Source organism: Lonchura striata, chromosome 5, assembly GCF_050655825.1.
Source record: "Lonchura striata isolate lonStrDom1 chromosome 5, ASM5065582v1, whole genome shotgun sequence".
In the NCBI taxonomy this organism is placed as follows: Eukaryota; Metazoa; Chordata; class Aves; order Passeriformes; family Estrildidae; genus Lonchura; species Lonchura striata.
The window spans coordinates 23,466,549-23,490,426 of NC_140707.1; the positions used below are offsets into that span (position 1 = coordinate 23,466,549).

At 44.3% G+C, this 23,878-nt stretch overlaps 1 protein-coding gene across 6 annotated transcripts in view; it reads right to left on the reverse strand.

The window, feature by feature from the left end:
* Nucleotides 1-17,421, reverse strand: part of TUB (TUB bipartite transcription factor) — a 144,331-nt gene extending 126,910 nt beyond the window's left edge. The window contains exon 1 of one of the 6 annotated variants that reach the window (XM_021529503.4): nucleotides 16,926-17,421. In XM_021529503.4, the coding sequence (XP_021385178.1) occupies nucleotides 16,926-16,981 (56 nt within the window). In that variant the 5' untranslated portion in view covers nucleotides 16,982-17,421. The remainder of the gene's footprint in view (nucleotides 1-16,925) is intronic. The other 5 variants (XM_031505069.3, XM_085581422.1, XM_077784281.2 and 2 more) reach the window with 5 other exon arrangements.
* Nucleotides 17,422-23,878: the final 6,457 nt, after the last annotated feature.

Genomic DNA, 23,878 nt, shown 5'->3' on the forward strand with positions numbered 1-23,878 from the left:
GTAAAAATTAGGGTTTAGGAGAGCCCTGAGTGTTGATGAGGCCACCCTAGGAGAGCTCACACTATTAAGATTCTGGTTTTTAACTCATGGTTTTCCAGCTGAAAGCAGTTGCCTAGACAACAAGTGTGATTCAGCAGCAGTGAATTGTCAGGGCAACAATCTCCGGCCATACCTGGGATGTGCTAAACAGCACAACCAGCCAGCTGACATGGAAGGCCACACCCAAAAAATTGCAAGTTAAATCTTCCACTAGGGTATGTGGAAAGCCAAAGTGACTTTGCACTTGCCCACCTCAAAAAGCTGAGTACAGTTACTCCACACAGAGAAAGAAAAATATTTTTAATAATTTGGCAAGAGAAACAATCCTGTCTCAGCATGACAGGAATCCATAAAACATGACTATGTACAGCCCTTCCATGGTTTGTACACAGCATCCTCTGTTTACACTGTCACCATCTTTTCAGGGATATCACTGTTTAATGTAGGAGGAAGTTCACTGTGTTGCTCATGTAGAATTTGCTCTCCATTTCCTGATGGAACAAGGCACTTGTGTTTCTTTCCAATTTTAAACATTTCTTTCACTGTGTTTTCTTTTAGAATATTTGCACTTTAAGAAAATACATGCCTAAAATGTATTGAAGTATGAGTGGGGAGAGGAAGGAAAATCACAGTAGTATGTAGTCATGCTTTATTTTTATTAATTCATAGGCCTTTGAAAATATTTGAAATTTTTCCCCTTCAAATATAGCCAGTCTTACGAGATATTAATTATTCATTTCCCCAATGTATTTCAAGCAGTGCAATCATAATTAAATAAAATACCTATTTATTTTGCCTGACCATCTCTCTGTATTTTAAAGTGTATTTTAACTGTTTTAAGGATGTAAATTATTTGGATGGGAGCTGGGGTGAATGCTTTTGGTTTATTCTGCTCTCTCACAAGCTCTGATAAATTTTGCTAAATTCCAGCATGACCCCTCTTAAAAGTGCCTTAAGAAAAGTTATTTTGTTCTTTCATATAGATCTATCCTGCTCCAATGGAGATTTTGGAATGAAATTTTCTTATTTTTTGAGGGACTGCACAAACTCACTGAAGCTTCTGATATTAAAGCCTCTGTGTTTTTAATATGAGCAAGAGGCTGCTTTGTGAAACATTTTCCTATGGAATTAGGAAATGTTGTCACATTCTAGTTTAGCTTCACTTGCCACAATTTTTTCTTATTGCTCATGATTATTTGGGTGTAAGGGTCCAGTTTAAGTCAGTTCTAATTGCCCTTAAGTCCATAACAAGTTGACCAGCAGGGCTGTCAGGGCTCAGCCATTGCCTTACAAGGAGTTTGGGGGTCCTTAATGAATGATTTTCCTGTCCATTTTGTTGTCCAGTGGGGTAGAAGAGTCAGCTGAACATAGCACTATATCTCAGTAACCAACCTCAGGCTCCCCAGGCCACCAAGCACAGCATCAGCCACATCACTTGTCCTGCATGTCACAGACGAAAGGGACTGTTATGTTTTCAATTTTTATGAGAACTTGTGCCTATTTTCATATTTTTCCTTTCCAACCTGTGTGTGCAAGTATCAGGCTCGTCTTTTCTTTATCAGAAGATCATTAATGACACAGGAGAATGACATCAGGACTGACACATGAAGAGCTGCATGCAGTATTTTCAGTAAACCGAGGGATTTCAGAGCTTCTCTAAAGAGATTGGGATTTTTTCAGCCTTCAGCCAAAGTGTTATTAATTCCTACACCTTTAAAATGCTAGATCTCTTGTTAACTTAGGTTTTGGAGGGTTTTTTTAAATCCTAAATGTGCTTCTTATATCAAGAATTATGAGGATTGATCAACTAAGCTCACTCAAAATATGCTACAGAATTTGAAAAACATACCTGGATTTGTTTAGCAGACTGATGCTCTCCTGAAATCACAGGTCAATCATAACAGGACAGGAAATTTGTCATAAAAAATAGGACCAATACTTACAAACTTGTTAACTCAACCATGGTTTTAAAAAGTGAACTCAAGTGACCTGGGTTTAACATCAACTCACCTGAAAAATCAAGCATCTGAAAAATAAGCAACATATCTCCCAGATGAAGCAATTACCTAATTAGTGACAGAAAAGCAATGAGCATCTCATCAATCTGCTGTTAAACACCAAAGAAAGCATTATTGTGTATATCTGGCAAGCAGCTCCAGGTGACTTGACAGAGATATTTATGATGAAAGATAACTGCTAATAACAGAAGCCATTTCACATTCCACACAGGAGAGACTAGGAGCTGAAAAAATATTTCAGAAGCATCTCAATGATTTTGTGATGATAAAAATGGCATTTTCGTTAATGCCACCAAGCCTTGAATGCAATGCCATGCTCCTTCTGTCTGCTTCAAGTTTTCTGCCTTTTGCATTTGCAAAATCAAAAGGGTTTACAATATGAGTGTGTGTTATCCTACACCTCTTTACAATGACTTAGTAACAAACAGCTTTAATGCAGCCAGTGCTGAACTGGAGTTCAAGGGCCATTTCTTGGAAATCCAAAATATACTGAAACCTCAACAAAGAAAATGGTACTCTATTAAATCTGCATGCTGTGCAGGGCTAATAAAAAACCTCTGTTGGGTCATAGATACCAGAATTGTCATAAATCCATGAAAAATTGTTGTTTTAGTTATTTTATTTTCCAGCTCTTTAGTGCATGCTGTAGAAAAGGAATGGCATTTTACCAACATCAGTCAGCCAAATCTGATGCAGTTACACACAGTAACAGGTGTATTAAACTGCTTATCCAAATCCCACCTGCAATTCACTGGTTATGTAACAACTTTAAAAAAATTTTTAAAATCAAGGTTTGTGCTGGGGCCATTATGCCACCTGAAGTCGTAGCATCATCCACCTGCACTGTTGATGCCCCATGCTTAAAAAGAAAAAAAGGCAAATCTCCATGACCACTAAGGCCAACAGGCATAACTCACACTGAAGGAGCCAACCCAGTGTCCACCATCCCTCCCTTTTCCTTGCAGTTTAAGTGGTGGAGATTTGCCTTGTTTTAATAGGAAAACCTACAGCTGGCTGGAAAGGACTGGATAGGGTTACTAAAACTGTTGTCTGTTCTAGCAAGGGGGATGAGCTCAGAATAAGTTAAATTATGTACACTTCTGCACCATTCTCACTCAAAGTGATACTCTCAATTACAGGTGACAGTTTCTATTATCGGGAAAAAAAATGCACCGAGTGAAAGAAAAAAAAGTTTCTAGATCTGGCAGGTTTCAGGAAGAAATCCCAGCCCCATGTTAGCAGCCTCCTTATTCTTCTCTGGAAAGGCTTGACCTGCAGGGAGGGAAGGAAGCCTGCTCTGTCATTTATCACGGTGACTTGCAGCTATCTTGTTTTTGGAGACAAACAATGCATTTGGGGGCCTTTGAAAAGCAGGAGCAGTGCACCACTGCGCCTCGGCATGACTGCATGAGTATGACATGGACAAAAAAGCCTTTTCATTCCCCCTCCTACAAGAGCCTCAGGGGATTTAGCTTCCTCTCAGTACCTCCTGCAATCTACATAAAGCTATTTTTTGCCACAGGGGCTCAGTGCTGAGTGACTGAGCACTCTGGAGTAACACTTGGTAACACTTATTCTTGGTAACCCAACAGCCCCTCGGGGATTTGCTCATGAAACAAGCCCAAAATGGGGGAATGCACAGGAAAACTGTCCAAGACTGCATCCCTCACAGCTTCACAGCAGCTGGAGGGTGAAGGATAGTCCATTTTTGTACACGTTTCCTAAATTTCCAGGCAGCTCCACCTGAAAGAGTGCTGAGCAGCCCCAGCGATGGCTGTGACGTGTCCCAGGAGCTGCCTGCCCTCTAATCCACCAACACTATTGTCAGAACCCCAACATTTGGGATATCAGGATCCACAAATTCAGGGTTCAAGAGCCCAAATTTGGGACTGGGGGGGGTGGTTTGGAACCCAAAATTGAGGGTTGGGGGGGCTGGCATACCAAATTGAGCGGCTCTGGGGTAGCAGAAAATTGGAGGCATCAGAACTCCAAAATCTAGGGTCAGGACTCCAAAACTTGGGGGGTCAGAACCCAAAACTCAGGGTTCCAGAGCTCAAATATGGGCATTTGGGGGATCTTGAACCTGAAATTTGGGGATTTCAGGATGCAAACTCCTGAGGAGAGACCTCACTTTGAGATGAAAATATTGTTTCTGATGAGTGTCTTGAGCCGGCAAATAGGAGAAAGGTGTGTTTCTTCCACTAATTAGAGCTTTAGAATTGATTTAATTAAAAATGGGAAGGAATTATGTCTTGCAACACTGAGCAAGGCAGGTGAATATGATATAATTTAGGCAGGTAGAGGGAAAAAAGGAATGCATGTGCAGGATTTGAGGCAGGGGAGCTACATGAGCTTAGCACAGCTGAAGTCATGAGTAGAAATTGGATACATATTTGGGAGGAAGATTCCCCAATTCCCTCTACCCCTTTGGTAACAGGTATTTTGAGAGTGGGGGAGAGGAAAGGCAGGACATCAACACCTCTGCCCACATAATTTCCTATATGGGGAATAACAGAAGTAATGGAATGGGTTGGGTTGGAAGGGACCTTAAAGATCACCTCATTCTGACCTCCCTGCCATGGGCAGGAACACCTTCCTCTAGACAAGGTTGCTCAGAGTCCCATCCAACCTGACCTTGAGCACTTCCAGGGACGGGACATCCACAGCTTCTTTGGGCAACCTCTGCCAGTGCCTCAGCACTCTCACGGTAAAAATGTTTTTCCAAATATCCAATCTAAAACACCTCTTTCATTCTGAAGCCATCCCCATTGTCCTGCCACTACATGGCCTTGCAAGAAATCCCTCTCCATCTTTGTTACAGACTCCCTTCAGGCACTGGAAGGCTATAGTGAGGTCACCCAAAGCCTTCTCTTTTCTAGACTGAATAATCCAAATTTTCTTAGTCTTTTTTGATAGAAGAGATACTCCATACATCTGATCATCTTGGTGGCCTCCTCTGAACTCATTCCAACAGGTGCATGTCCTTCCTGTGCTGAGAGCTGGGACCCCAGACCTGATGCAGCTCTGCAGGTGGGCTCTCACCAGAGCAGAGCAGAGGGACAGAACCTCCTCCCTGCCCTGCTGTCCATGGGTCTCTGGATGCAGCCCAGGATCTGGGTAATTTCTGTGATGCAAGTGCACATTTACACATTGCTGTGTCATGTCCAGCCCCTTGTCCATCGTTATCCCCAAGTCCTTCTCAGCAGGGCTCCTCTCCATCTGCTCAGCTGCGCTTTCCTGTGCTGCAGGGGTGCCTGGCTGCTCACCTACCACTGCACATCCAAGGCTTCCAGCTCTGCAAAGCCGTGCTCTCACTGCACAACCACCACACCATAATAACATTTCACAATCGGATAAAATATCTCAAAATAGCAGCTCATATTTCTCTGGCCAACTGTCAGATAATGCACTATTGAGACAGCACAAATTTTATACAGCAGGCAGTAGCATTCTTCATGAAACAGCTAAGGGAAGTGAAAAGCTGTGAAGATCCTCCCTCATTTTCTCTAGCCTTGTCCACTGCTAAGGTGAATCAAAAATAATACCCATTTGGTTTTTTTTTTTTTATTATGGTCTATCACCAGGGATGTAACTGCAGTAAAACTGGAAAGAAGAGACAAGACAGTGAAGTAGCAAGAAAAAAAAATTAATATAAAGGAGAGGAGTTGAAAGAGCTGGAAGTAAACAAACCACCTTTCTAAATTTCCTGTATTGTTAAAGGGGTATTTCCTGCACCAACACCTTTCCAGACTGAGGGATGAGTATATGGATTTGGTTAAAAAAATCCCTCATCTGGTAGCCCTAAAAATTTCCTGGAATATCCAGAGCATGTCTGAAAAGCATCAGAGAAATGGTGAAGTTCCCAGCCTCAGAACAAACAAGATGGCAGAGCAAGGAGCACGCTCATAGCTCTCAGGGAGTGTCATGGAGTAAACTTCACATCTAATTCTAGAGACTTTCTCTCTCCCAACATCCAATAAGGAACATCCCTCCTACACATAGGTGAGCAAAAGATGGAGGGTGGCTGGTTGATGTCAGCAATCCAATTCCCTAAGACATGCTGAATAACACTTCTCATTTCCACAGCCATGTTCTGTGTCTTCCATGATAGATTATTTTTCTTTTTACATCCACAGACTGGAGTACTCATAAGTCCATCTGGGGCCAGGGCAGAGAGCACAAGGCTGTACTTAAATGTCAGCCTACAGGCTGTAACCAGAACAAAGCTGAACTCAAATTTAAACAATCTATAGTGAGACCTTTCCCTGGTACCTGTGCTCTTTTTCTTTCATTCAGCAAAGCCTCATGCACAACATCCAGCCAAAGGTGAATTTTAAATCAGACAAACAAGCATTTACAAAAAATCTCCCCATAGTTAATTGCACAGAGATGGGGTTTTCAGTTGTCCCCCCTCAAAAAAAAAAAAAGTTATAAGTTATAAAACTGCTGTATTTTATGCGTATTAAAACTTGACAGTGCCTATGTTATAAAATTGCATGTTATAACTTACAGACCTCTGGTAATTTATGCATGAAAAAAGTTGACAGTACTTGTGGACACAATTGAAGTATCATTAGAAAACTTTTTGCATAATTTCTGCACCATATTAAAAGACTCAATCTGAGATATTTCAGAAGAGGCTCATTAAAGGGCTCTAGTATTGTTCTCTGCTAAATAATCTGTTTTATTACTCCCTCTCTCCGTACCTATTCTTATCCAAGTCATCTACCCTGACTTGCCAACTACCTACACAAGAGAGGTGAAGAGAAACTTAATTTAAAAAAAAAAGAGAGATTTTCTATATTTCCAGCATTGACGTTGAAATGTTCATACTTCATTTACTGTACACAGAATTCAGAATTTTTGTACAGCTGCACTGTGACTGAGATGGCATCAAAAAGGTAAATTTGGACATTACAACTGTAGGAAAAAAGGAGTTGTTGGTAAAGAAGCCAGAATTTCAAATACACTCAGAGCCTCACACCACTGCTGGAGCATCACACTGCTACTGGAAACACAAGCACTTTTATGCTGCACCGTGCATCAGAAGAATATATGCATAAAAATATCAGCAGCTTCTCTTTGTGACAAAGTCTGGTCCAAATAACCAGCCAGGAAGGTAAAGATGCAAATCAGTATTCTTTGCATTGTTGTTCTTGGCATGATTCATAAGAACCACAGGAAAGGGATTAAGGCACATGTTTCATAGCATGGATATGATCTCACAGTTCAATAGGGGCAAGGTGAAAGCAAAGAGATTTTTAGCAGGAAGATAATCATCAATGCCAAAAAAATCAATTTGAGTCAAAGATAATGCATAGCTTCCTCTATCAAGAGAGTTTATCATAGCAGGAACTGCCCTCGGCCTCACCCTGCACCCACAATCCAGGGCTGTTCCCACAGGCTGGGTGGGAATGCTCCACACAGGATGGCCAGAGAAGCACTGCACAGCACTCACACTTGTTAATTAGCAATAAAAGCTTGCACCTAAACAAGTACATTTTTGTGTACTGAGATGGGAACAGATCCTTGTCTCCCACCCTCAGAGCAAGGTTTCTTTCACTCTTAACTCAGCATCTCTTTGCTTTATGTTAACAAATCTACAGCTCAGCCAAGACAACAGGAAAACCTCACTGCAAGGGATGAGCAAAATAAATTCTTCTGCTTTTGCAGGTATTTCACTTGAATTACATTTTAAAACAACCTCTTAGTCCGTGCAGATTTTCCAGTGAATGAATCAAATGCATATAATGTATCATAAAGACATTACAGTGAACAAAACAGCGTTAGATCACCAAATTTGAGCTTCAGTTTCTCTCCCAGGCACATTTGAGATGCCTGCAGTCCCAGCCTGACCAGGAGGATGCCTGGTGGACAAATCCTGGCTTCACTTCCCCAGGAGCAAAGAGTGGGGCTGCAGGCAGCAGGTCCTTCTGCCTTATTGGCAGCCAAGACCTGATGCCCAGGGAAGACAGTAAATATCAGGAAAATATCACCACCTTCCTTCTCAGTCTCAGAGGCAAAAAGCAGTATATTTGCACTTAATGATGCCATATTTGAGATTATATATTTAATAATCCCTGCAGTCAGACTGAAGCTCAACTCCAGGAGCTCTGAAAATTGCGAACATAAATAGCTGTGGCTTAGCCTCAGCTCTCTTGTAAAGAGCAGCTCACCTGCACCCAGAGCTGATGGGAAGAGTGCACCTTCACCTAAGGTATAATTCAGACATCCAAAAAAAGCAGTATAATATTGTGTGGTTGCTCATTATTTTTCATAAGAGAGAGGAAACAACATCTGTGTAATACAACTACCAAATATAAGTGGAGAGTGGAATCAAAATCTCTGGTTTTCAACAAGTCTGGAACATTAATTCTCAGCTCTCATTTTAAACAAGTTTTTATATTTTAATTCACAGTTCCTTTCCTTGTTATCCATACACCTGCATTCCAGGCACAAGTAAATTGCCTTGGATCTCAGTACACCCATTGCTTCAGGAATCATTTTACATTTGCAAAAGGATGAATGAAAATAGCCTAAAGTCTGATATGAACATCTTTGGCTGTAGTAGCCAGCGTCCCATACTCCTGGAGGTAATCCTCTTACTGTGATTAGCAGAAGAACAGAAGGTTTGTAAGGAGGGACTTAAGGGGGCTTTGGCCTCAGACAGGGTTCATAGCCCAGGCTGGCTCCTCTGCTTCTTGCATGAGTGGCCCACACTGAATTTCAAAATCCTTGCTAGTTAAATACATGCAAGGGATTTCTGGGAAGGCGAGAAGAAAAATGAAGTGTGCCAGAGAGAAACAAAAATGTATATGGTGCATGCTGAAGGTGAAAAGAGAAGTGATATTTGAGGTGGTGGAGATGTGGGTAAAGCAGTTTCTGGAAAAAATGTGTCAGGGTATCTGTGCACAATGAAGAACACAGGTGGGGAGAAAACCACAGCAGGCAACATCACAGCTTCCAAGAGAAGGGGGCACTTATCCATCAGTGTCTGGATTTTAGGCCTGCTGAAGCACAGAATGCCATGAAAGGAAAGCTACCACCAAGACCTTCAAGCCTTCTGTTCACACAACACACGGGAGTCCCACTCCAATCCTACTGATTCCGTTTCCTCTCAGCATTTACCTGTTACTCACTTGTTGCTGGTAAGACAAGGCTATAAACTATTCATTATTTAGAAAGCTGATTTTTCCCCCTCCAGAAATCTGAACTGTGCAATTTAGCTCCTCTGAGATTTACTCAGACCCACCTAAATAAACCCAACCAAATTCACTGACCACATATGTCATTCTTGGTCACAGCACTGCCTCATGTGTTCATAAAAATGAGTTCACCTGCTCTACAGTGTTTAATAATGAACAGCCCCCAGTTTCCATACTGGCTCCTCTCTTCATTTCTTGTTTCTGATTCATCTGCACCTTCCTACCAAAAAAATATTTTCTAGTCTGAGTGCACTGTCTCATAATCCAGAAGATAAATCCATTCTACTAGACCTTGTTACAAAGCCCAAGTTTCATTATTCTTCCTAATCTAGCCAAATTATACTAAAAAGCAGAGCATTTTTATTTATTCCACCTAAGATGAAAATAAATATTATGGAGGGATAAACTAACTTTAAGCAGGAAGTTCAGTTTGGGAAAGCTCATTCACTTGTACTTAATGTACTACTGTATTAAAAAAGAACCAAATTCAAGTCAGGAATGAAGCAAAATAGAAACCACAGCATCCTGCAAACAGGCAAAACAGACTGTGTGGAGCCAGCCTCTCCTGGACTGACTCTCTGACTGACAGCTCCTGCCAAATCCCTCCAGACCTCTTCCTTACACAGCCTTCCTCAGAAAACTCTCTGGGAGCATCTTTCACCAGCCAAGCAAATTCCCCGGCTTTCAGCAGGATTTTAGGTTACAACCTGGGAGAGCATATCGAGACAAGCCACGTTAAGGAATTGGCTTTCATAATCCAGGAGTCCCAGCAAAAGAAGTTTGAACAGGATTTTCAAGTTGGAAAAGTTTCACTTTGAGAAATATGTTTTAAAGGATTGCCAGCAAACTCTGTGAAGACAAGAGTGAACCTAGGTGAGCTTGCACACAATTCCTCAAGAACAGAGCAATAGTTCAATTCTAATATCAATTTCACCTGTGCCTGGAGGGGCCACGAGGAACTGTACCACCCTCCAAAGAGCCCTTTGCGTTCACAGGCAGCAGAAATGCACAGTGTGGAGGAGGAGGGCGCTGGAGATGTGTGAAACAGCAAAACTTCAAAACAAACTGGACTGTTTCCAAAACAGAAGAGCACTGCCTCTGGAATTACATCTAGGCATGATCTTGTCTCCCTAAGGAGCCACAAACTGGTGGGGGAATTTGAGCTGGTACATTTACCTGACAGGTAAGTAAGTAATTGGATGTTTGACACAGTGTGGCAGTTTGTCAGAGTAATAGGACCGCAACACACCACAGCACCAGTAGGATAAAAGGAATCAAACACACAACACAGCAAGCTCATAAAAATAAATAATACTGTTTTTTTACAAGCAAGGTGACTTACCTGCCTGATCACCTATGCAGTATACTTCTAGAGACAAATTACAACTTAAGAATTACTTTTGAAATTGATTTTGAGCTGATTTGTTGACAATTTGCTCTTCAAAGACCTGTACTCCTCTGGGACCATCTTTGTTTTCATACAAGCTCCTGGAATCTTCCCCTGCTCTTGACCTCAGCATTCAAACATTTCAGATATATTCAGGCACTGGCTAATATCCCTCTTCTACAAACACAGGTGGCTGCTGGCTGAACTCAGCCTGGTCATCTCACTGGACATCCCACTGTGTCAGCAGCTGGGATGGCTCTTCTGTCCTGACTCATTTCTGAAGGGGAAAACCATCTCTGTTGGTGTTCAGCCATGAACATTATTCCTCAGACTTCCGTTAGCAGTGGCATTAACACAAATTACATATTGGAGAGAGAAAAGGTTTTCTTTTTATGATAATGCAGATCATGAGCGACGTGGTTGATTTTTCTTTAAGATATAATCTAACACTGAGAGCTGCAGCAAGAGCACAAAGAATATCTGATAGCTCAGAGCTGCAGTGTTCTATCTTCCCTGCACTGTGCATGGATTCAGGCACAGCAGAGAGTGACAATTCCATGCTCTGGCACCAGAGATGAGGCACTTAATGTGTCTTTTAGACATGGTAACAAAAGGCATTCGTACAGAGCGTGCAACGAGACCACAGAGCAAGGAAAGAGAAAAGTGTTAATAAGAGACTCAGAGCAGCATTTCTTGTGGTACATCACTCTTCACAGGCAGTTTTGTTGGTTTCATATTCCTCCTTCCATCCTGAAGAAATCCTTGAATTGTCTTTATGGTTCAAAAGACAAACTGAAGGCAGGATTTAAACACAAAGCTTTGCAGAGACCTTGGAACTTTTACAGAGATCTATAACTGCACTGACAAAAAATGTGTATATTTTGTTTCGATTCTTATTGCAAGCTAAGAACTCAAGTGATTCTTTCCTTCTTACTGCAAATTCCTAGCTTATGTTACCTGGACATATAACATTACTACAGATAAACCAAACACCAGCTGTAACACTGACTTTCCTTTGAAAACTTACCCTTCACTCTCACTACTGAGTTTCTGGCTGTGATTTTTACTGCTCCAAGCACCAACCACAGAATCATTTATGTTGGAAATGACCATGGAGATCAAATCCAACCATTAAACCAGCACTGCCAAGTCCACCACTAACCATGTCCCCAAGTGTCACATCAACATAGCTTTTAAATATCTCCAGGGATAGAGACTCAGCCAGCTCCCTGGGAAGCCTGTTCCAGAGTTTGCAACTCTTTCAGTGAAGAAATTCTTACATTTGTTAGGATTATCATGCTGTATATGAGCCAAGTAGTTTTAAATTATATTCTCAGGCTACTTTTGTTTAAGAAGCTTTAAAATTTCTTCTTCAGGGAAGCAGGAGCTGAAGTTTCCTCTCCCACACCTCTCTGTAAGGCTGTCACAGGTCTCTGAAGGATTCACACACTCCAAGGACGTGCTGCCAACCAACACAAATATTCACCCTTGAGCATGGGAGGATGCACATGAACTCAACTCATGTCATTCCGAAAGCCTTGGCTTAAGGCAAGAAACATCACTCCCAAACTCTAGCTTCTACATTATTGAAATCAAGATGCTTTATTATGAAAGAAAAACAAAGAACCTAATTCCAGCAAACTAAATGCACAACACTGATAAACTTATAAGGATTTCTGTATCTGTTACAGAAATGTTTTAGTCTGGCTCCACTTGAGGGTTGGCTGATTCTACCTCTCCTTTTGACCTGTAGAACAACTTTCTCTTCTTGTCCTCCCAGATTCTTTGTCCAGTGATTACAGCTTTAAAGGTACCTCATCCAGGAGGAAACACCTGAAGACACAAGAAGGCAAGAGAGAAGGGCGGCTTGGCTGCAAATAGAGAAGAGCTGTTCTTTGATGTAATTAAAGTGCACTCACTGCAGCAAATCTGTACATGCATCAGGATTTCACAGATGCTATTTCAAAGGAGAGAAGGAAAAAGAAAGTTAAGTTTCTCTAAGACAACTTTTTTGGATGAAGTTTGGAGGACAGCCCTATTTATTAATTCAGGAAAACATGTCCCAGAAAAATCAAGACAGAGGAGTCAGAAACCTTCAAAAACAAAGATCTAAGATCAAAACCCTCCAACTCTGACCCAGATGCACTGTCACAGCTTTTCAACACAGGCTAAAAAAAGGCAAAACCAGAAATAGCAGCTTCAAAAGAAAGTAAGAAACAACACTGGTATCCAGAATAGAACAAAGATACAGATCAATGGAAAAAAGTTTCAAGCTGTCTCCAACAGCTGAAACATCCTGAGAGTAGGTTTCCCAAAATATACTTCCAAATGCTGTTGGATAAAACCTCTGTCATTCACAGTGTGGTAATTACTGAGGTCGGGATGGCTGCACTGAAGCTCTCCAGGAAAGAAATAGAAAGTAAGTCTGGATACAAAAAAAAGAGATAGAAAAGGGTGAAAAAACTATGGATGTGTTGGTTGTTGGTGTCAGGAAGAGGTGTGAGAAAGGAGGGATGACTTGACATCTGGTATTTTGCTGTGGCTTATTGTTTTGGGTTTTTTTTGTAAAAAGAAAATCTTTGTTCTTGCATAGGTATGATGTGAAGGTTACCCATTCCTTCTGCAAAACTTCTGCTGCTTCTGAAGAAATCCTTCTGGACCACCCATGAGAGCCAAGCACAGTCCACTGATTAATGAAAAAAACCTTGCAAAATTATGAAGAACCACTGATTCCTTGCAGTTTTTCTAAATATGGACTCCAGATTCCCATTCTGCAGTACTTGCCCATATATTTGATTTCAAACAAGTCTTCTGTGCCCATGGGTTGACTGAAATCTGCACACTAAATTGTGCCTTCAATTGAATTCAACTACATGAATGGTATTAGAGCTCCCTCAAGCCTTCACAAGAACCATTTTGACCTTCAGTGGTCAAATTTGGGTTGTGTTGTTGAGGTTTAAGCATTTAACAATCTGGTAACCAGCTGCTGTGAGAGCTAGGAAGGACTCAGGTGTTCCAGCTCATGAGAATGGCTCTTCAGTCTTACAGCAGCCAAAGACTGTTCACCATTTTGACCTTTCACCTTTCATTCATATTAATGTCTCTTCTCTCTGAGCTTTCATTTCCACTTGGGAACGATGAGAAACACTGGGTAAAACCTCTACTTGGCACCTCTATTTGCAGATAGCACCAACACAAGGAGGTTCCAAGCTTCTCCAAGAGCAAGGGCCTGCATGGTTCCCAAAGAAAGCTGGGGGGAGGCAGCAAGAGTGCTGATGGACACCAGCCCAGCTGCCAAAACCTGCAGCAGCACTGAACACTGATAGCTTGGAAGAGAACAAGTTTCACTCTGCCCTGGAAGATGAGCATTTCTGCACACCCAGGGACTGCAGGCATGGTGAGCAGGTAAGCATGATGCTCAAGAAGAAAAGAAGCCAAACAGAAAGTGAATATAAACTGCCCAATTAACAGCTTGTCACCAAAGGCAGAAGGTGAAAGAGAAGTTTTTATTTACTCTAGAAATTAGCCATGTGAACCCAGAGTTCCTGAGGGTTTCTAGGATCATCAAAATATACCCAGTTTTTGTTTAAATTTCTGCCTGTCCTGTGCTTTCAGCTGGCAGTGTTCAGAGTGACCAGGGAATTACAACAGCACTAAAATGAGAGGAAAGCAAAGATGTGCATGAGATAAGGCCAGCTTTTTGGAGCCAGGTGTGGAAATGCCAAACTTGATCATTGAGAGCCTTTTCTAATTGTACCTGCTTCTTTCTCACATACACACTGGTCTAGGCTGGGGGAGGGTGTGGAGGGAAGCTTCCCCTTGGTTAGCAGAGCAGCTGAGGGGAACTGTGCTCAACAGGGCTCCCTCACCCCGAGTTTCACAGTCAAGTGATTGGATTTGCTCTGGTTTGCATAAATTATCTGCAGGAACAGCCTGTGGATGTCCTGGGCAGCAAGCCTAAGGGAATACCACAGTCACAGGGCCAAATGTTGAGACACACAACAAATGTCAAATAAAGCCCATTAGAAAAATATCTGCCACCTGCACACACGTGTGGCCATTTAGAAGGGACACAGCAACTCCCCTCATTTCCATGGGGGAAAATCCCTGCATGCATCTTATGGAGTCCAGAGGCCAAACTCTTTGTTTAATTAGTTTAATTTCATAGATAATACCTGCTTTCTTTTTTAATTATGGATACAATTGCATTTATGGGAGGCAGCACCTGCTCCATTGGCCCTTTCCCTCCATTCCTGCAATGCTGATTCATGGATGCCAACACAAGAATACCTGGGTCTTTTTCCCAAGAAAAATATGTTGATAGTCACACAGTGCTTGGCTGTTCACAGGGCTGTCCCACAAGTCTCTACCACAGAGCTGCCACCCCGAGAGCCTCTGGGACTCCTGCGGCCACTGGTGAGTGAGACCAAAGCTGGAACATGATCCAAAAGCAAACATCAGCCACCAGGGTTTGGGGTAAAAGAGAGTTAGCTCCTTCTCCTGCCAGGAACCTGGCCCAAGATGGGTGTGGATGGCTCAGCCTGAGAGAGCAACCCTGCACTGGTTTTCAGAAGAAGACTATGAGTAAAAGCTGTGATTCCTCAAAGGACTTTTCATCCTCACAGCACTGAAATATGTGTGTGTGTGTGTGTGTGTGTGTGTGTGTGTATAAATATATATATATGTATGTACATATATATATATATATATATGTATGTATGTATAGTACACAGTTGGATTTATTAGAAAAAAAACCCAGTACTGAAAACTGGCCACCAAAATACAGCCTGGGCACTGAAATATTATATTTATGCCCCCATATGATGCAGGAGAGCCAAGCAGAGTGGACACACAAGTACACAAGTGCAGAATGTTCCCAGGTGAAGGCTGATGAACACTCATCAGTGATTTCTCCATCAAGGTCAGGAAGACTGAAAACTAGAGAAATAGACTGCAAGTAATACATAAGCTTAGATCACAATGTGATAGCTCTGGGAGAAAACCTCCAAGAGGAATTTCTGTGAAATGTTTGGGTTGTTTATTGTAGGGTAAAAATATTGAAGCTGCTGTAAACTTGGGCTGCATGGGACAGACTGAGCTCTTCAGGGTCTCACTGCTGCTCTTTGAGGATGTGCCATCAGATGGAAAAGATCTTCTGCATGGGACAATGCACACATAAAATCACAGCTTGTTGTGTAACTCAGTTTTATATATGCATAAACACACACACCTTTTTAAAGAAAATACTGTTCCATTGGCACCACTGTATCTGTATTTTTATTGCTGAGGCAGTGGGAATGCACCAAAAACGAGTGAAACTCCCTGGATGCACATATAAAACATATATACCCATGCATCCAGGGAGCGTGGGCAATGCTGAATACCTGGTTAACCACTGAAAACCACTTCCAAGGGCTATTTCTGCAGAATATCGTGGTGGCTTATGGTGGTGATTCAGTGAGGTGCTAACACTGTTTATGCTTAGCATTTCAGGTATAACATTTCCACAGACAAAACCAAAAAAAAAAAATTAAAAAAAGAAAGAAAGAAAACAAAAATAGTATGAAGTTTGTACCTTTTTCTTTTTTCTTGATCCAGGCTTGAAGAACCTGTCAGTTGCAGCCGCGAATCACATAAAACAAAACTAATGCTACAATAAATTTCTATTTCCAGGAAGAGGAAAAGCATGCATGCTGGTTTGAAACACAGTGGGAGTATTTAAAATTCAAATTTGAAATATTCCCAAATTCAGCCCTCTCAGCCCTGTGGTACCCAGGCTGCACACAGTGCTTACTTGAAAGCATCACTCTTTAGCCATATCCTGGCTCCCTGCCACCTCCATTTCCCAAGCTTTAGTTAATATTTGTTGAAAGCTTTGAGTAGCAGTTCCTACAGATCACCTTTCAGAAGTCTGGGTGACTGCTGAGGTGACCAGTGCATCTCAGAGCCCTGCTCAGAGGAGAGAGCCTGGGAAACATTTGCATTCAGGGCTGGGAGCACCCCCAGTCTGGCCACCCCGGGTGAAATTCGCAGCCTGGTTTCCAAACAAACACCTTGTAAATATCCTCAAACGCCGCTGCTGGAGTTACTGGGAACGCAGGGTGTCCCAAGACTGGAAAAGCAGCATCAGTAAAGGGTTTTCCTTCCCTGAAGAGGGCTCCCCATCTCGGTTTATATAAAGAGCGCGATGGTTTTACAATATCAGGAAGGAAAAAAAAAAAAAGAAAAAAAAAAAAGAAAAAAAACCCCAACAAACCATTAGAAGACAGACGGTACCTGTTGTAACTCCATCTACTGTAGGACATGTTCCTGTTGCTGCTGACACCGTCCATCTCCGGCCCGGCTAGCGCGCTCCCGGCATGGCTGGCGCTGCGGGCAGGGCTGGCGCTCACACACCTGCCCGGGGCTGGGGCAGCCGCCTCCGGCCTTGCGCGGCACCGCCGGAATTCACCGCCCGGCAGCGCCTTCGCATCGAGCTCCGCTGCTCGGAGCAAACCACTGCCGGTGCCGGGGAGGAGGAGGAGAGGGAGGGATGAAGAGAAGGGGAGGCTCCCGGGGTCCCCGCCGAGGGGCCGGGCGCTCTGAGGCAGCCGGAGACGCGCAGGTGACAAACGGGAGCGTGGCTGCTGAGCCGCTTAAGGGATATTCAGCCGGGCTTGTGCGCCTCCTGCTCCGGCACACGCGCCTTATTTATTTATTTATCCCGGTTGCCACAGATACGGGCCCGTTGCGCTGACATCAGCCGCCTCCCAGCCCGGTGCAGATCTTCCCGGGGCCGGGGCGGCCCCTCGGGGACGCGGCCTCGCCTCACCGCCCGGCCCCTGCAGCGGGCAGGGCGCCCGGAGGGCAGAGCAAACCCTCGCACTCCCGGCTTCAGCCGCCGCTCTGGCGCTGTGCGGGGTCCCAGCTCGCCAGGGCAGCGGTGTGAGAGCCCTCCAGCCTCAACGTGGCTCTTCCTAAGCTGGCACCCGAGGCCAAACCACCTTGGTGGCTCCTGCACACGCGTCCCTGCTGGGGACAGCGGTGCCCAGTGCCAGGGCCTGTCCGAGCACTCGGTCACCTCCGTCAGCTGAAGGCAGCACGGGGCTCGGGTGCTCCTGTGCCTCTGGCAGCAGCACAGGGCCCACGGTGCTCCCAGGTACCCATGCCTGCCCAGGGGTTGGGAACCAGGTCTGCTTCCCGATGACCCACAGCTGTGAGGCTTGGCTGCCTGGCTGGGCAGTGTCTACTGTCCTGGAGGACTCATTGCATGACTTTCCATGCATAGAAGCAAGGATGACTCCCTGCAGTTCCCCACATTGTTTCCCAGGCCTTGCTTGAAGAGGGGGGCAACACTTGCTTTCCTCCAGCCACCAGGAATTTCCCTGCTCTCCATTAAACATGGTCATGAAAGAAGTCCCAACAGCCTTGTGAGGGCATCAGCAGGTTCTCTCTTCATCTTGGATGGGCTCCATTAAGTCCCTATAAATTTGTACAGGTGGAGCCCCCCAAAATAACCCCTGCCTTGATCCTTACCCACTGCTCCTGCCTCTTCTCCTCATTTCACCTCCTCACACGGACCTTGGAAATCAGGTTGGTCAAGAGGCAGTGGAGGCTCTGAGTGCTGTATCTACTGTCACTAAATCACCCAGCAACAACTCCCCATTTTCCTTGTCAGGCAGAGACAGCAGAATCATGACCCCGTCTCCTGCAATACCACAGCACATGGGGCTGCCCAGAAGGTCTGACCATCCCTAGGCTAAGGGAGGTGCTTCTAGAAGCAGTGCCAGGTCAGCACAGCCAGCCCCCAGGGCAATGCAGGACATCTACAGACACACAGAGAGGTGGAAGACTGCTCTCAAGCCTTTCCCAGACAGTCCCAACTCTTTGGCCTGTGCTAGTATCTTCTGACTCCTTCATTCACTGCTTGGCCAGCCGGGTGCTCAGCCCTGCTCTTATGTGTAAGATCTCTCATGAGAAATGTATAAAAATCCCAAGGATACATAAATAAAGTCGGGAAGGGACTTAAGTGAATGAGGCCTTGTCACTCTTCTCACAAACCACTGTATCTGATGAGGGTTTCATGCTGAACCTCCAGAGGCTGCTAGAAGAGCTCCTAGAGCTCCAGAAAGCAGCTGAAAGTCCTGGAGTTCCACCCTGCTGACAGAGACTTTCCATTCCTAGCTCAAAAGTATTCACAGACATCAGTTAGCCAATTGTTCTTGCACCATCCAGTTCCTTTATTCAAGTAAATGAATGCCTGCCATCACTCTTTAAATTTCCAGTCTTTATAGTCGAAGGCTGAATAGAGCAAACCCTCCATCCCTTTGCATCAGGACAGGCACAACAACCCCAAGAACTTTTACCATGTACCAGTTTTAAACTAAATCTAACCCTTTCTGAACATGGGTGATATTTGGCCATACTTTTTCAAACAGGGAAAACATCAGAGTTCCGTGGAATGGCAATTAAAATGCCCAGACTTGAGCCCTGCTCCTTGTAACTGCATATAACCCATTGATGTGATGTATAGACAGTGCATTCCCCTTCATCTCTTTCATAATCCATGGAGTGACCTGGATGAATTGGACCACCTGGAAAGCAGTTACTCACCGCCCATCTCATCCACCTACCTGCTCTGCTCAAATTGAAACCATTTGCTTGTCTGTGGAATTACTCAGGCCAACATTTTCCACATGGGAGCAGCTGGAAAATCATCCTGATGAGTCCCTGCAGCCCAGAGGAACCTCTGTCAGAAACAAACCCTTCAAGTCACATCAATAGAAGCAAGGAGCACAGGTTGGCTGCTCTCCTCTGTACATGCCTCATTCAAAGTGCAGCTCACTGGCACCTCAGGCTCCTTCTCACTCGTCCTGGACCAAAGCACTGAGCAGGAAAATTTCAACCACAGTGGTTCATTCTGACAGTGCAAATACACCCAGACCTGTCTTGTCCCAGCATGCTGAGGCAGGTGGGATGCAAAGATTTGGGGTTGACCCTGCTGAACCTCAGGACAAGCACAACCTCTCCATATGGGTAACACAGCAGAACCAAACCCCTCCCCCCCCCCCGCCAAATTTTGGCAGAGTAGTGCTTGGAAAACTTGCCTGTGCCTGCCTCAGGGGACCCCTTCATACACATCCTCACAGAAAAGGAGCTCCAGAGTAGAACCAAATGTGGTCTCCACTGCTCTGCTGCAAGTAAACAACATCTTGAGAGTCCTTAGAAAAATACTCTGGGCAGCAGACTTAGCCTCCTGGGACCCTGGCATCTCCCTGCTTCCTGCACATGGTGACAGCTCCCTGAATGCAAAGTCTCCCAACCCACCTGCTCAGGAGTGTGTCAATTCCTGTTTCAGCAAATCAAAACAAATGCTAATAACTGATAGTGAAGCCTTTGCCTGTGATCGATTGTGAGCAGCTCCAGGTCTTGCTGCTGGGCAGTGACTTTCCTCTGGAGCATCCCAGCTCTGCTCCTGCCCCTGACCCCACAGCCTGCTGTGCTGTGAACTTCAAAGCTGAAATTTTCAGAAAGGTTTTGATGGTGAAGCCAGGGCACTCATGAGCCTGTGTAAGGGGCAGCGACACAAACGAGATCCATGCTGGAATTCAGTCAGGGAGAGAAATGGTTTTCTTGTCATTCATTCTGCTCCCGGTGCTTCAGGGCACATGTCACCATGTGTTTGAGCACGGCTGCATCCACACACATCTAGAATGAGTCACGTCTGCTCCCTGCTTCCAGAGATTCCCTCTGACCACTGCAGATGCAGGGACATCTCAAAGCAAGAATGTTTAATCTGTGGGGAGTGAGTGGCTGGGCTTCTGGGTTACAGCATATGAATGCTGGAGCAGAAATAACATTTCAGTTCTTCTTAAAAGCAGTGAGAAGCTGCCTCACAGACTCCCTATCCCACTGCCAGCTGGGAGAAAGACTGGAACTGAGCACTGAAAAGACACAAAATCTTCCTTGTTTCAGGTGTTCAGAATAGAGCAAATTACTTTATCACCCAAATAAATGTGATCTGGAATATTAGCTTGAGCTGTTGAAATACCACAGAAATTAAACAGGCAGCAGGGCTGCAGCAAAAAGGCTGTTGCTGCATTTCCCTGCAGACAAATGGCAAAGTACCTGCTGAGTCACTGGATGGAGCCTAGCAGCTTTAACAGTGCAGAGTCAAGAACACAACCCAAACTCTGGACTAGATATTCTAGAAACACTCTGAATTTTAAGTGTGCTTTTTGGGCATGCTCACTCTCATTATGTATACATACTGTATCAACAGGACCGACGCTGTCCCCACCAGCCCAAACAGTTGCTCAATGAGATTAAGAGTCCTTCAGCAGCGCTAATTAGTGCTTACGCAAGCAGGGATTTCTCCAAGCCCTCGGGGCTGCTGCCTGGAGGTGAGGATGCTCCCGGATCTGCAGGCGCTGCCATGCCACAGGGTCGCGCACTGATGTCCCTGCCCTGCTGCTTCCACAAAGAAGTTCCTCCTTTTGTCCTCCCGAGGGTCTGCCCGCGTTCAGAGGGGGTTCTGCAGGTGAGGAGGAGGTGGAGGGAGAGCAAGGACAGGGGAGATCTGGTCTCTTAAGCACCATTAAAGCAGATTTTTCAGAACACTACTGTCCCATACTCACTGCCTCCAGCTGGGTACAGTGCCAGGGTGACATTTGGGAACATCAGCAGGAGACTATTGCAGCCCAGCCCTCACGGCAGCTCCAGAGGAGTCAGGCTGGCTTGAACAAAACACGCCAGTTCTCATTCAGTAACCAGACAGGTTCTAAGACAGCTCCAGGAAAACCTCCAGGAAAACCAGTTACAAACCCTTTCACAGCTGGACAGTGCACTCCCCTGCAGAACAAACATCTGGACCTTGCTTAGGAGGAGATTTGGGCCTGGACACAGGAACAGTACTGCAGAGTCTGCATCCCCACAGAAGCACTGCTACCTTACAAGAAGCATGAGATACCTGTGAATAAAACACTACATAATTTTAAAATTTAAAAAAAAAAAAAAAAGACAAATCACAGAAGGCTTGTGGAGCAGCTCATTGAAATGAGGAGAAGCAGCAATGGGACAAGCAGTGGTGACTCCAGGACACCCAGCATGTCTGCTGGGAACCCCATAAGCCAGTGCCTTGCTTATGTCATCATAATGCTTTATGCAGGGAACACCGGAAGGAGGAACGTGCCTGTCTGCTTTTCCACTTTCCCTCACATTACCCTGCCAAAGTAAAGCTTATGAAAGTTGGGCTTAACGATTTTGCCCGAAAAGAGAGTATTTACATCCTTAAGTGCATCTGGCATAATTCTGTATTTCATCTTCCTTTCAAAGGATAATGCAGCTTCTAAAAATTCCCTCCAAGAGCCATTATGATTTTATGCTGCTCCTGATAAAATAAACAACTTCATTCGTCAGGCTCCAGGCATTTTGCAAAGAAGCCAGCATGACAATTTACATCTTGCAGAAAGGAACCTGAAGCAGCACCGCTTTCCTAGCAGCAACCAAGACAGCCTAGGAGACACCCACACTGGCCCTGCAGCCTCCACCCTGCAACACCCCCATTCCTACACAGCCACAGGATGACCCAACCCTCTGGTAATCTTCTGTCTGGAAGTGTTTAGAAACCTGACCCTGCCACCCATGGTGGTTTTAAAGTCCCAGTTTTCACAAGTGTAAGAAACTGGCAATGCATTCTTCAGAGCTCAACTTCTTTCTTTTTAAGAGCTAGAAAATACTATATTTAATATATATATATATGATGTGTATGCTATACTTGCTCTGTAGAAAATACTATAATTACTAAAGCAGAGGAAGTCCACAGCAATGTGGGTGCTTATCTGTATTTTTTAGCAGGCTCAGTCTCCCTCATGGACCATATTGCTGAAAGGACAGCGTGGTGGTTTCATCCATCTGTACAGTGTGAACTACTAAGGCAATCTCTTAGTAATTCATTAGCTCTTTTCATCCTCTGCTCCTCTCTGAAATATATCCTAATTTTCCACATGTACAGAAATGATGGGACATAAAACATAAGACTGTGCCAATAGATGAGTATAGTGGCCTCCTGTGAGGAATTGCTTTGTTAATCAATAAAAATAAAAAGCTGAAATACAAAAATTGCTCTGACAATTTAGAGTTTCCCTTGAGTTAAAGAAGGCACAAAGCAGCTCTGGACAATGATGCTCCAACTGACCACGTTCCACTCCTCTGGGACACCAGCAGCTTCCCAATGTTTCCCTCAAGGATGCAGCAGCTTGTGTCAGCCCTGAAGCCCCTCAGGAGCCAGCTGGCAGTGCCACTCTTTGGGAAATTCCAGTTCCCATCTGCTGGGGATTTTTACATTGCATTCATCCCTCTGGACTGGCATCCTCCTATTTGTGAAAGAAGTCCTGAGCTTTATCAACTGAAATTCAGGTTCAACAAAGCCACAATAGTTGGGTTTTTTTTCCAATTTATGCTGCAGGAGCAATGGCATCAGCCCCAGGTGTCAGTAATGGTGTTTTAAATCCCTGCCCTGCACTACATGTGTTGTTCTCATTCCTGTCCCTCCATGGTTCCTGCTGGCTCCAGCATTCAGAAGGAAACTGCTGATGCCACATTGGGTTGTGTCCTCAAACACCATACTGGCATTCCCAGATGTCTGCAGCTACCACAGCCAGTGGAGAAGAAGCCAGCCAGGCAGCCCTGTCCTGAACAAGGACTGACACTGACTGGCTTCTAATAGAGAGATTTTAAACCATAGATAGGATGGGCTGGGTTGGGAGGGAAATCAGAGAGGATCTCATTCCAACCCCCTGCCACAGGCAGTGACACCTCCCACTGGACTAAGCTAGTCAAGGCCAGCCCAGCTTTGAACACTTCCAGGAAAGAGACATCCACAACTTCCCTGAGCAACCTGTTCCAGTGCCTCAACACCTTCACAGTAAAGAATTATGCCTTCTTCCATAAGGCATTTTGCTAGAGAAGGAATTCAGTACCAGGCATATTAAAAAAGGTTCCTCAGGCTTTATCAATCAGATTTGGGAAGGGGGAGTGCAGGAGGGGGGGGGGGGGGGAGGAGGTGAAAATAGAACAAATTTTAAATCCAATCAATTTACTCTTTTAAAAAGTAATTTTTAAAGCTTACAAAATACATTATCATTGTTTAAATGTCATGAGAATTTTGGATTATTTTGGGTAAACAGAAAAGGAAAATATCAAAAAGTGAATTTGAAATCCAGAGGCATGCCCACATGCATCAAGCTGTC